The following is a 12,664-nucleotide window of genomic DNA, read 5'->3' on the forward strand; positions in this document are numbered from 1 at the left end:
GGGGCGGGGCCTGCAGCGTGGCCGGCCGGAGCCGCCGCGCGAACGCCCGAGGGGGCGGGGCAAGGCGTTCTTCTCGCGCGTGCGCTCGCTCCCCGCCTTTTTTTTTTTTTGCCTGTGCGCGCGCGCTCGCTCGTCTCTGTGTCTGTTGGGGGAGGATTCACAGCTCACGCGACCCCCCGTCCTCCCCTCCGAGAGGCCTCCTTCTCCGCCTGGCGCAGGATGGACCCCGCGGGGAGCCCGCTGGACTTGGGCTTCTGCCCGTCGGCGCCCTGCCTGCTGGTTGAGGACTCGCAGCCGGAGCCGGACTCCGCCCAGGACGACGGCGAGGAGCCGCAGGCCCTGCCCGGCCTGAAGAGGAGGCGGCAGCGACCAGGGGCGGAGGACGAGACGGATGGGCCGCGGGTCGTTCCGGGAGCGAAGGCGGCAGGAGGAGGCCCGGAGGAGCAGCAGGAGGAGGGCCGGGGCTGTGAGGGGGCTGAGCGGGGTCCCGCAGGGGGCTCTGGGCCCGCTCCCTTGCCGCCTCCGCTGCCGGCCTCCGACTCGCCCCGCGCCCTCCTCAGCCAGGTCTTGGAGCAGCTGCCGCCGCCGCTCGCCAGGAACACCAGGTGAGCACCGCCATTCCTTCTCCGCGGGCGGGCTTTCGGCCTGCTTGACCCCTTTGAGACGTTGCTTGTCTCCCTTGCAGGGCGGCGGACGACCCCCGCGGCGGCGCTGCTGCTGCACCGGGCTCGCTCTGCGCGGAAGGTAAGGGGCCTCCTCCGCCTGCTGCTGGGGACGGCCCTTGGGGGCTGCCCCTTCGCCATTGCTGAGAATCCAGCCCCGTGGGGGGGGGCTGCACAGGCCGTCTCTGGAGGCTGTCCTTGAACGGTGGGTGGGGGGTCGGGGTCCCCTCGTGACTGTTCTGCAGCCCTCTTGGTTTCCCGAGTAACCTTGGCGGGGTGGGAGAGGGAGGGGTTGTTTGCCGGACCCATTTCCTCCCTTTGGATGCTGGAGCCCTTCCACATGTGCTGAGGAAGTTCTTATCTTCTGATGCTAGAATCAGGCATGTCGCAGCTGGGCTTCGGTGTTTTGGAGCTCTCCCAGAGCCAGAACCTTGAAGGAGACTCCACAGCTAGTGTGGTTAGTGATAAGGAGCAGCTGCAACCCAAAGTGGCCTTGGAAGAAGAGGAGCAGGAGGAGGATTCCAAAGGCGGTAGGTGAAGTGGGTCTTTAGCTGAGCAGCCCTTTTCTCTGGGATAGGAAAACTTCACTCCAACCCTTCTGCGAAACTACCCACACTGCCTCAAAAGGACTTTGGGCCCAAACAGAACCTTCTTTCTTTTAAATCATCCTTACTTGTTCATTCATTAATTTGAAGAACATTTTACCCAGTTTACAATGTAGATGGCAAAAGCTTCCAGAATGGTTTACAAAGCAAGTGGTCCCTTCCCTTGGGCATACAGTCTAAAAGACATGCACTGGGCAGCAGGGTGAGTGGGGGAAAGCAAGCTCAGGCACCAGGCTTTAAACATATTATTTTTACAACAAGCTGGGATAGAGACAGGCCAGTTACTTCCCCTTCCTGCTGTTCTGCAGCTGGATGGATTGGCTGCCTCTGGGTGGCAGATGGGAGCTTTACAGTTCTGTTCTCCTAGTACTTACCAATAAACTGAGTCTCTGGAGTAACAGTACTTTTGTATACAGTATCCCTGCAAGGCAATTGAGGGACTGTAGCTGCCAGCGGTAGAGCATGTAGTTTGCAGGCAGAAACAAGGGAGCCTGACTGAGCTTGAGCCCTGGGAAGCTGCTCTCAGAATAGACTGTCCCAGACTCGGGGGGGGGGGGGGGCAAAAAATCTGATCACATATCAGGCAGCTTCTTATGTTCCTAAATCTTTTGAAGATAGTAATGCTGCTTGGATTGCAGTTGGATGTGATGTTATAAGTATCTTTTGGGTTGGCACTCACTGCTATCCTGTTGTCTTCTCCATTAGAGATTGTCTTCTAAACTAACATTGAGTTGTATACTCTGAATAGACCCATTGAAATTAGTAGACATGAGTGATCTAGGTTCATTAATTTAAGTTAGGTGCAATCTTAGCTGTGTACATAATAAAATTACCAATAAAATACATATAAAACTAGCAAAAAAACCAAAGCCCATAATAGATAATAGGTCATACAGGGAATGCCAGCAGCCCTGAATCCAGGCAGATTTTGACTTGGCACCTAGATCGAAATCAGATTTAGTAATTCTCTGGAAAAGTCCTTAGAATGCAACATAGTGCAGTTGTGCTCTGGTATTTCAAGTGAAGCACCAATTCCTGATGCTTTTTCTGCTCTGCATGCAGATCCAGATGAAGTGACAAAGTCTGGGAGTGACTCTCCTGATAGGTAAATATCTGCTTTCACCTCTCATACTTATTGGCTAACTTGTTGCATGGTTGAACCTTCAGGAAAGGGGGTATGGAGAGCTTGCCCTCTCTGTAGGGGGTGCAGTTTCTTTGCCCATTAAACCAGCTGTGAAGCACATGTGGTTCCATGAAGTCCTTCTTGCTGTCACACATGTGCCGAACATTCCTGCTGCTGGTAGGAGAGAAGCTGCTACTACTTTTCTGCCTTGTTCTTTGTGAAGGAAAGATATTTTCATTCCTGTTAGTTGGGATTCGGCTAAAAGTATCGGAGGTGCCTTGCTGTTGCCTCCTGGCCAAAAAGGAAAGAAAGAAGGGACAGACCTTCCCATTGGGATTTTGCAGGAGGGGGTTGCACCAAGGTGCTGCTGGCACTTTTACTAAACCTCATTTGAATGAGAAAAAAAGTTCCTTGACTCTTTTCTCTTCTGCATAACCTAAAGAAATGGTGGAGTAGCTTATATCCACACCCACTGGGATTTTTCAGGCCCAACAGCAAAGTTCTGTTTGCACCTTTGGCAAAGCTCAGCACAAAAGCAAACATTCCTCCACTCCCCAAGTTCTGTGCATGCTTTGTGTCCTGTTTTTAACCCCCAGGGAAGCTATCAGCTTGTTTGTGTGGCATTCTTTCAGCTTGTCGTATTGTTTTTCTCAAGATGTAGTCCACCCTGGGGCCTTACAGTGAAGAGCAGGCAACAAATATAAACAATGACACCCTGGGGAATATTGATTACACTTATGTTCCCAGCAGCACCCCAAAAATTCTGCAGTTCCATAAAGAACCTGCAAGGAGTCCAACTTCTGCCTGCCATCCACTTGACAGAAGGCCACAAGGGACGGATCCCTCTGGGTGGCATACACAGGATGCTGATGTCTTATCTACTCAGGAGGACATGTTTGGCCAGAGCAGCACAACAGGTGAAAACAGACTGCATGCCTGTGCCGTGGCCCCTGCGACCCATGAGGGGGAAGCAGGTGCAGTTTGCTGAAGCTCTGCCTATCCTGATAGCAAAGGAAGGTTTTCTACTTGATTACTATATAGATAGTGCTACATAGGTTCATGGGACCACATAGACAGCTTAGGGTATGTCTCCTATGCACGACACACAGTTGCTGTGGTAGGAATGGTAGGCAGTTGCTTTGTGGATGATGGGAATTCCAGTGGCACTGATAAAGTTGCCTTTTCAATGGATGTGTTTCTATGTCACCCTTTGCTGTTGCTGCATTTTGAAAATGTCTTAGTGTTTTGAATTCTTCAAATTTTGCCTCTTTTGTTTGTGCAGATGGTTTTGAATATGTAGTGGCACAGATAACCAGTGCTGAACAAGTTGTACAGGGTTGTCAGATTCTAGCATGGGCTGCTCAAAATGTAGCTCATCAGTTGCATTGCTGACTTGCGTGCAGCACCCTGAGAGTTCTAGTTTTCAGGCAAATATGCAAAATCATTCTTTGGTGACAGCATTAAAACCTGCCAGCTGCCACTGTGGCTGAAGGACATACATACCATTTGCCCTTCCAACAGTGGACAATCAGGTGCCCAGGAATAAATTTCTCTAGATTTAGAGATAACAGCTCTCTGGGAAAATCTCAACCGATCATCAATATTTGATGGTGTTGCTGAGGAATGTAAATCATTTTCCATCCATGTTGGGTTTACTTAAATTTACAGTCATATTTTTGCACACCACAAATTGTGGGTGGTCTTCTGCAATTTTGAGTAGTTGCAACAAGGAATTAAAATTGACTCTGATATAGGGAAAAGATCAGTGCAGCTGGGAAACAGATTTTCAAGGCAGTGTCCACTGGGTTGCTTGACAAAACTGCTAAATGGTTTTGTTAACTTTAATTGCCCTTGTTCCAGATGGTGACAGTGCTGTGTCCAGAGTGGAAGCAGCAAATTCTCCAGTGTGCACTCCTGCCGATTCTCTGCATGTCCTTCATCTCTCTGGACAGGGACCTCTTTCCATGTAAGTAACAAGCCTGCTCAGGTTGCTTTTGTTACCTGTTTCCCTGAATAATTGCTTCTAGGAAGCTGCCTTACACTGAGTCAGGTCCCTTATACTGAGTCAGGTCCATCTAGCTCAGTATTGCTCACACTGACTGGCAGCAGCTTTCTAGGATTTCAGATGGGGGGGGGGCATTCCCAGCCCTGCTTGGAAATGCAACCCGGAATTGAACCTTGGGCCTTCCTCATATGAAGAAGGTGCTCTACCACTATGACCTTTTTCCTTCTCAGCTATTTGATGATCCACTTGTTACTTTCTTGCCAATTCAGTAATTGAGTCAGTTGCGCAGTTGGTTATCCCTGCATTGATTGGCTCTTATGCTTTCATTGATAGTCTCTTAATTGTGTCCACCTTTCAAAGTAACTGTGCTTTCTTTGCCTCTACTCCTCCTGCGCTCGTTGGTCTTTGTTGCCTTCCTTTTTCTCCTTTCTGTTCCCTGATGAGACACACAACTGAGTGCTGTTTGTGTTTCATGTTCCGTGGGAGGTACAAATGTGGTCTGTGCCTGGGAGCTGAGCCTTGGCTTTGGCCTTCAGATCTCCGGAATAGATTAGCTCATTTGCTTTTTTCTTGTGACCTTGCATATGCAGACAGTGAGGCAACTGAGTGTTCTCTTTTTCTCTGTAGTTGTGCTTCAGGCCTTCCTACGCCATCTCCTGGTATCTCACATTCTGTACCCCTCATCATTCCAAGAAGCCCAACAGAACAGGGAACAGAAGGTATGTCAACTCTTTCTGCTGGAGGCCTCGGTAGCCCATGGCCCAAGCTATGGTGTTCAAAAAGACAGCTTAGTAATGGTGACCCTGGTTTCTTTTCTTTTATTTCTGAGCGAATGTGGAGCCCCCTCCTCTTTTTGAGCACTGAAAGAGGGGTGCAGAGGGCCAGTTGGTGCCCTTCAGCTTTTTTGGCAGTGAGGTGTTCTGCTCCAGCAGCAGGAACAAGGCTGTCCTCCTCTGCTAAGACAATAATGTTAATTTATCCACATCTTCTGTTGCAGCAGTAGCAGCAGCAGGAGGAGGAGGAGGGAAGCAAGAAGAAGAGCCAAAGGAGACTCGGACTCCAGGGCTTCCTCAGTCCTCTACACCTGTTGCTCAAGATGTGCCAGCTTTTACTCCATCATTCACTCCCATACCATCACAACCAGAGTTCTCCCATGTGAGTGGTCAGAAGGTGCCCAGCACTGAGACTGGTCTTCTCTGTGCTGTGTTCATCCTTAGCAGAAGTAGGGAGGCCCCCACGCCTCTTGCCCTACAGTTTGACAATCCTTTCCTTCACTTGTGCCTTTTTGTCATAGGAGGATTTTCGAGACATTCACAAAGCGTTAGCCTGGCTTTGTGTATAGAAGGGCAAATCTCCTGGCCACCATGTTGGTTGTGGAAAACAGGAAGCAATACTTTATGAAGCATCTTGCTTTGTGATTGCCCTGCTGGTGTGTCTTGGTTGCAGTGTCAAGAATTACTTCTGGTTCTCTTGAGAGCTGGCCTGGTTGCAGAATCTCAGGTGTGGAGCTGTCATATGCCAATCTGTTTGTGTTTCCCCCTGTTTTAGGACACTTTCCTCCCAACTCCAAGCTTAGAGAAAGGGCCTGAGGCACAGACAGAGAAAGGAGATGATTGTGGTATCAGTTTGCCAGCAGACAGCTCTGAAGTCCCTGAGGCATCTGCATCTGTTGTGGAGGGCCCCTTGTCATGGCCCTCGGGTGAGGCCTGCCTATTGGCGCTGTCTGCTAGTGAGTGCAGCCAGTCCATTGAGGCTGTGCAGCCTGAGGAAACAGCCATGGAAGCTCATGGTCCTCCAGTGGAGAAGCTTGGCTTGGATGGTAGATGTAGCGAGCAGCAGCGGTTTAATGAGGACAGCCATGCCTCAACTGGGCAGCCTGCAGGAAGAGGTTCCACTGCCCAAGTTGGAGATGACCTTGGAAGTCAGGGCCACCTCTTGTGCCAGGGGTCTCAGGAGCCAGAATGTGAAGCTGTCCCAGAAATGCCTGGTGAAGTGCAAGAAGAAGCTGAGCTGCTGAGAGACGAAAGGTCTTGCCTTCACTCGACTCACTCTCAGGAAGAAAAGGTGGACCAGCATGTGGAACCTGCTGCAGCCAGAGAAGACTCTGAGAATGTGCTCCAGGCAGCTGGAGAGCCTGCACACCCAGATCCAGGAAACTTAAAAGAAGACCCCTTGGAAGACTCCAAGGAGGAGGCTTCCCTGAGGATCGGCCCTGGGGTGACACTGAAGCTCTCTGACTCCCAACCAGAGCTGGAGGGAAGCAGGTCCCAGGGGAGGTCCAGTGTTGCCCCTGGAGTGGGGCTGCCTGCTGCCATCTCTCCAGGCAGAAGCAACTTGGGAAGTGTGCTGGAGGAGGAGGAGAGCTTGCCGCTGCTGCCCCCCCAGGGGGAAGGGAGCGGTGTGCCAACAACAGCCAAGGAGGATGAAACTGCAGAGAGCCAAGCAGCAGCAGCACCTCCAGAGCAAGGCAGTAGGAAGTCTGCTGCCCTTCCAGGGAGCCCATCAGTTACTGCAAGGGAAGATTCAGAGCTGGGGCCCTTGCCTGGGAAGGAGAAAGCACCAGCAGTGACTTTGGAAGAGGGATCCCATCCTGGGAGTGCAGAGGACCAGAGGGAGATCCAGCAGAAGCCATGTGGGCTGGAGAGAGAGGTGCAGCTGTGCCAGAGGGGTCCTGAGCCACCTGCTAGCCTGCCCAGCGGTAAGTGGTTCTGGAGCGTAAGAGCAGCAGTAGAATTGCATCATTGGAAAGCATCCCTGTGAAGTGACCCAGGCTGCCTAGGCTTGAGCCAATGTGGCTGAGAGAGAAAGGAGAGTAGCCTTTTGCAGCTTAAGAAGATAATTTCTCTTCCCCCTCCTCTCCCTATCCCTCTGCTCTATTGCGTGAGTTCTTTCCTTGAAATACTCTCTAGTGGTTGCCAAAGGGCATGATACACATAGACTGAGATGGAGGCTGTTCCCTTCCTGCCTCTGTGCCTGTCTGGTGTGTGAAGGGTGCATTGCATCTGTTCTCACAGAGGCTGCATTGGCCTGTTGGCTTTTAAATGCTACCTTATTTATTGCTTATTAAGTACATATGTGGACTGCCTAATAGCCAGAGCTCTCTGGGCAGTTCACAGAAGAGAAATGGAAGTACAGGCATAATTCAGATCAGCTCAGACTCCTTTGCAGCTGCAGTGAGAGCCTTCCAGGCTGTTGGAACAGCGTTCTAGCGCTCTCTGTGGCTTGATGACTGGCAAGGTCTCACCCTCCACCCTGCTATCTTTCAGCAGTTACTGTTATCTGTTTTCGGTGATTACATTGTTAGAGAAGCACAGCATGTTCTGTAAGTGCCTGTCTAGAGTACAATATGTTTAGCGTAGGTGGGAGGAGCTGGGATGTTTGTGCACTGGGGACTTGGGCTTTGCTCTGCCCATGGTTTCAACCTTCTGGACTAGAAACTAACCCCCCCCCCCCAAAAAAAACAACATAAAACAGACTTCTCCTGTATCTGTGCCTTGTACCAGCCTCTATGCAGCACATGGCAGGAAGTAAGAGGCCTGGGCACAGGATTTACAAAGGAATCTTCTTGCCTGGTCTCACTCTCTGGAACTATTGTTAAAACTGTGTTTATGGAAGACAATCTTACTCGGCTACGAGTGATCACCAAAGAAGATGACCTTGCCTGGTAGTGTGATGCCATGCTGTTTTCTTCCAGTTGGGGCCCTTGGCTGATCATTTAGCTGCCGAGAATTTGTGTCAAGGAAGGTGCCTAGTAGCAGAATGTGAGCTTACCACCTGTCTGTTGTAATACCTTGTTCCAGGAACCCCTTTTCATCTCGCCCTGCTGAAGGAGAAGCATGTGATTGAGCCTCTGACAGGCATCACACCACCTCACATTGGCCAGCTGAAGAAAGGCCCCAGGCGACACAGCACTCCTATTGGTGAGTAGGAGACGTGGGGTGGGGTTTCTGTGAGTGATAGAGATGGGCACCGGCTGCCTTCCAGCCTTCCCAAAGTGGCCATCTTTCGTCCTTCTCTTTGCCTTCAGAAGGTGTGTGTGCTGGTGGAGAGCAAGGAGGAGACTGATCCAAGCAGCCATCAGTATAGCAAAACCCCAGTGGGAGGGAGGCCCTGTGGTAGCTGTTTACATATTGCCAGAATGGTGTGAGCCTGGAAGATACGACCTTACATTGTGCCATATTGCCTGTTCATTTTGCTCTATTGTCATATCTGACTGGCAGCAGCTGGGGCTTCAAGTGTGAAGAGGATCTCACAGCACCAGCTGACTGATCCCTCTAACTGGAGGGACTGCTAAGGATTAAACCTGGGACCTTGTGCATACAAAGCAAGTGCTCTGCCACTTCCTCTGCCATTTGGAAGCAGCTACAGACCACAAAGGGAATGACAGACTCTGCCCTTGGAGCAGCTGAGAAGTGTGGACAGTTGCTGTCTACACTGTTATAATCTGAAGCAAATCTGGATGCAGCTCCAACTGCTGCTGTGGCTTCCTCCACAGAATTCCAGAAGGTGCAAGGTTTCAAGAGCCCAAATTCTTCTTGGTCCCTTGCAGAAGTACAACCCACATAGCTTGGATTGGGAGCCCAGCTCATTCAGTCTCTTTCTGATATTAGAGCAGTTGGCCCAAGGGCTAAGGCATATTCTGGTGCTGCAGAGCTGCGATCTGCTTGGGGGTGGCCAAGAGGCTTTCTGTGCTGGTTCTTTCCAGTAAGCCTGGGTGGCTGTTGGTGAACCTGCCATCTTGCTTTGCTTTTTTCAGAGGCTGGAAACTGCCCGGACAATACCATAGCAACCAGCGATGTCACAGCTGAGGGCACCAACAATGTGACAGTGGAGAGTGCTCTGACCTCTGTTGAGATGGAGGAGAGTGGCAAAGGGAGTGCTGAGGCCGCCTGTGAGGAGCAGGGGAAGCTGTCCTTGCGCATGAACCTTGTGACCCCTGTGACAGAAGAGAGTGACGAGTCCCTGCCCTTCAGCCTGGACAGTAAGAGATTCAGTGCAAGAGCAGTTGCGGAGCGATGGTCCCCTGCCCTGGACTAGTGATTCCAGACAGTACTGACTACTTGACTAGCAGTCTTTATAGTTCTCATGATTCCATCTCTGCCTGGGAAGGGCTGATTTGGCAGTGCTGTTGGAAACACTTGCAGAAACCTGGCCCTTTAGGCAAGGAAGAGGTGGTCCTTGTCCTGGGCAAGTTGTGAAGAAGATGGCAAGGCTTTCTAACTGGGTGGTGACTTTTGATCCAAAGTGTTTGGGAGGGGGTGGAATGCTTCTAATGCCTTCCTCTTTGCCCCCAGAGCCCACATCCAGTGAAAAGAAGAACGGGTCTGTCACAGGAGTTGTTTCCAGGTAATAGGCAGGTACTGGTACTTAAGCCCTTTGTGACAGAGCTGAATGGCATCTGCTGGGAAAGGGGTGTGTGTGCTTATGTGCCATCCTCCTGCCATCCAGTTTAGGCCCAACTGGGCCAGACTGACAGTATCTCTAGGGCTGCTTTCATCAGTTTTCCCCATGCGTGGGTGAACTGCCCATGTCAGAGAGGGCTGAGCCCCAGAGAGGTATTTGGAGGGGCAGGAAAGCGTGTCTTGCTCCCTCCATCCTTCCAGATACTCGTAGCTGCTGCCAGGGAGGTGAAGGATGTTGGTATTTAATGGCATCTGAGGGGTTTTCTGAACTAGAGGTCCTTGTGGGTGCTTGAGGCCCCAGCATTCTGGGGCCACCAAATACTGGCCAGGTTGCCTCACTGCTAGCAGGCTCATAGGCCTTAGCTATTTCTTTGGCAGGATTGATACTTTCTGAGCCTGTCTCTCTCTTCTGCCTATAGCTCCCGGAAGGTGCCATCCGTCTTCACTCGAGTCTGTGAAGTACAGCGTGAAGAAGACAAGGCTCAACGCCCTGAGCTGCCTTGTCCACTATTCAGGCAAGTCCATGGAAGGCCTCCCCTGGTGCTGTCTCTAGGGCTGTCTCTGCGCAACTTCCCTTCCACATGAACTAATAACTCATCCCAGTGTGGGAATGTTCAGGGATGCAGGAGAGGATATATTGTGTGATTATATCCTTATCCAACTTGTGTTAACAAGTTCCCAATATCAGCAGAGTAAAAACATTCCCCTTTATCTTAAGTTTGCAACGGTAGCGTCTGCTCAGGTTCGCTAGAACCTCTATAATAATTACTCTGGTAATTTCCCCTTTATTCCCTCTTAAAATACAAGACATGACACAGTCCTTTACAAAATATAAAAAGAGTTTACTCACATTCTGTTCACAATCGGATCCCAGAAGGCAGACAGGCTAATAAAGAAATATACGTTTGGTATCTATCTTATAAGAAGATAGTCTCTTTCTCCTCTCTTGGTTGGGAGCCAAGAGGGCATCTTTAGCATAGCAGATGTTGCTTCTTCGAAGGAAGAGAAGAGAGAGAGAGAGATGGCTGCCCCTGCCCTGTGCTTTTGTTGTTACCTGCACAGGTGAGGCCACAACCACCTCTAGTCACATGCAGAGGAAGTCTGTCTCAGGAAGTTTACCTGCTGGCTGGACAAACATCCCTCCCCATGTCTAAACATGTACACTCTAGGAATGTTGTAATTGACTGCTCCTGTGTTTTACATCCCACACCCAGGCCATGTGCTGCTTCCCTCTGTGTGCAGTAGATACTCCTGGGAAATCCCTCCCCTAGCTAAGGTGCGTCTTGGCTTTGCTGAGCCACCCCAAGTTCTGCCTGTTGGAATCATATGCTTGTGCCAGGCCTGTTGCCAGTTGTGAGGCAAGCAGGATACAACTAGGACATGCTCAGTGGGCAGTGTTTGTCCCAGGGCAGCTGGTCTTGCAGGGTGAGGGCTATAAAACAGCAGCAGTTGAAAGATCCTTTTTCTGAGCAGGTCTCCTGGACAGCCAGGCAGCTTATTGGGACAGTTGGCATCACACAAATGCGATAGATTGCGGGATATTTTTCTGAATGCTGTGTCCCTTTGTGTGTGTTCATATGCATGCATGGCTTGTTTAGTCATTGGATATACCTGTCAACAGCAAAAATACACCTAAAGTAAAAATATGCCTATTCAGTCTCTGTACAATATGAAATTCTGCGTACTTGATGGTTTATGTACAGGGATTAAAGGGAAGACTCCAAATCACAGACCCTTTTAGTCTTAAATGGGTAGCCATGGACAAAGCCATGGACAAAAGGTCTTTCAACACAGTTATTCCAAATGGGGCTGCAGGCTGAGAATCAGCTTATCTCTTAGTAAGGCAGAACTTTGCCTTTGTATCTGCTTCTGGGTTCCCTAGGAACATCTGACTTGCCCCTGCTGGTAACAGAAGACGAGATTTGGGTGGACATTCATTGTGATCTGGCAGAGCTCCTCTCATGCTTTTCTGATTGCTTTCAGGGGTGACCTGTTCAATTTCCCAAGTTCCCAGGAGGAGCAGGAGCCACCTGCAACCTGGCAAAGCCAGCGAAGGCTTGTGCCCCTGGGTTGTGGACCAGTCCAGGACTCTGGCTTGAGCGCTAAGCGGACAGTGGGTTGTGCGGAGGAGGGAGAGGACATGGAAGTTGAAACAGCAGGAACTCAGGAGCAAAAAGAACAGAGGGCCCCCCAAAAGGCAGCTTCCGTTCTGGTGGCTGCAGGGAATGATGGAGCTCAAACGCCAAAATCTGGCACCAGCAGCAAGGGGACGCAGGCTGTGGCAGAGTTCCTTCGAGGGCCAGCGGAATTCATGTCAGCAGCCACACAGACAGTGCCTACTGGCCAGGTGGAGGTGGGGACCAGCACGGCTGGGTTGTGGCCTGGACAGCAGGACACTAAAGTGCAGGTGGAAGAGGACCATGGATCTAGGCCTGCCAGGGCTGGGCATGCGCCAGGGACCCAGCACAACCAGGTGAGAGGGAGTTGGATCGTGTACTTGGAAAAGGGGGAGGGGGGAGAGAGGTGCTGCTGCCTGTGGCAGGGGCGAAGGATTATATACTACCTCCTGGTCCCAGCTTTTAGAGTGGGAGGTGGCCATTGCCACATGTGCCTCCCCCAGACTTTCCAACTCTGAGCAAGGTGGGAAGAAGCAACCTCATCAAGAGAAGCACTTTGATTGGTCAGCCCAAAGGTCCACCAAGTCCCCCTCGCAGTAGTGACCAGCCAGATGCTTGCTAGTGAGAAGCCCACAAGGGTGGCAATGGCTATCCTGCCTCTGAGCGTATTTTGTTTGTTTGTTTATATTTAAATACAGTCAAACCTCTGTTATCGAACATAATCCGTTCCGGAAGACTGTTCGACTTCCG

At 50.9% G+C, this 12,664-nt stretch overlaps 1 protein-coding gene across 3 annotated transcripts in view; it reads left to right on the forward strand.

The window, feature by feature from the left end:
- TP53BP1 (tumor protein p53 binding protein 1) overlaps positions 1–12,664 on the forward strand; it is a 21,036-nt gene continuing 8,372 nt past the window's right edge. The window contains exons 1-14 of one of the 3 annotated variants that reach the window (XM_083587164.1): positions 1–605; positions 686–744; positions 1,037–1,192; positions 2,330–2,372; positions 3,141–3,307; positions 4,251–4,356; positions 5,023–5,114; positions 5,393–5,550; positions 5,944–7,093; positions 8,196–8,315; positions 9,152–9,376; positions 9,690–9,741; positions 10,217–10,312; positions 11,781–12,270. In XM_083587164.1, coding sequence (XP_083443290.1) covers positions 220–605; positions 686–744; positions 1,037–1,192; positions 2,330–2,372; positions 3,141–3,307; positions 4,251–4,356; positions 5,023–5,114; positions 5,393–5,550; positions 5,944–7,093; positions 8,196–8,315; positions 9,152–9,376; positions 9,690–9,741; positions 10,217–10,312; positions 11,781–12,270 — 3,300 coding nt within the window. In that variant the 5' untranslated portion in view covers positions 1–219. Of the gene's footprint in view, positions 606–685; positions 745–1,036; positions 1,193–2,329; positions 2,373–3,137; positions 3,308–4,250; positions 4,357–5,022; positions 5,115–5,392; positions 5,551–5,943; positions 7,094–8,195; positions 8,316–9,151; positions 9,377–9,689; positions 9,742–10,216; positions 10,313–11,780; positions 12,271–12,664 lie in introns of all 3 variants that reach the window. The other 2 variants (XM_083587163.1, XM_083587165.1) reach the window with 2 other exon arrangements.

This window comes from Podarcis filfolensis (assembly GCF_964270895.1).
Source record: "Podarcis filfolensis genome assembly, chromosome: 14".
NCBI classification, from domain to species: domain Eukaryota; kingdom Metazoa; phylum Chordata; class Lepidosauria; order Squamata; family Lacertidae; genus Podarcis; species Podarcis filfolensis.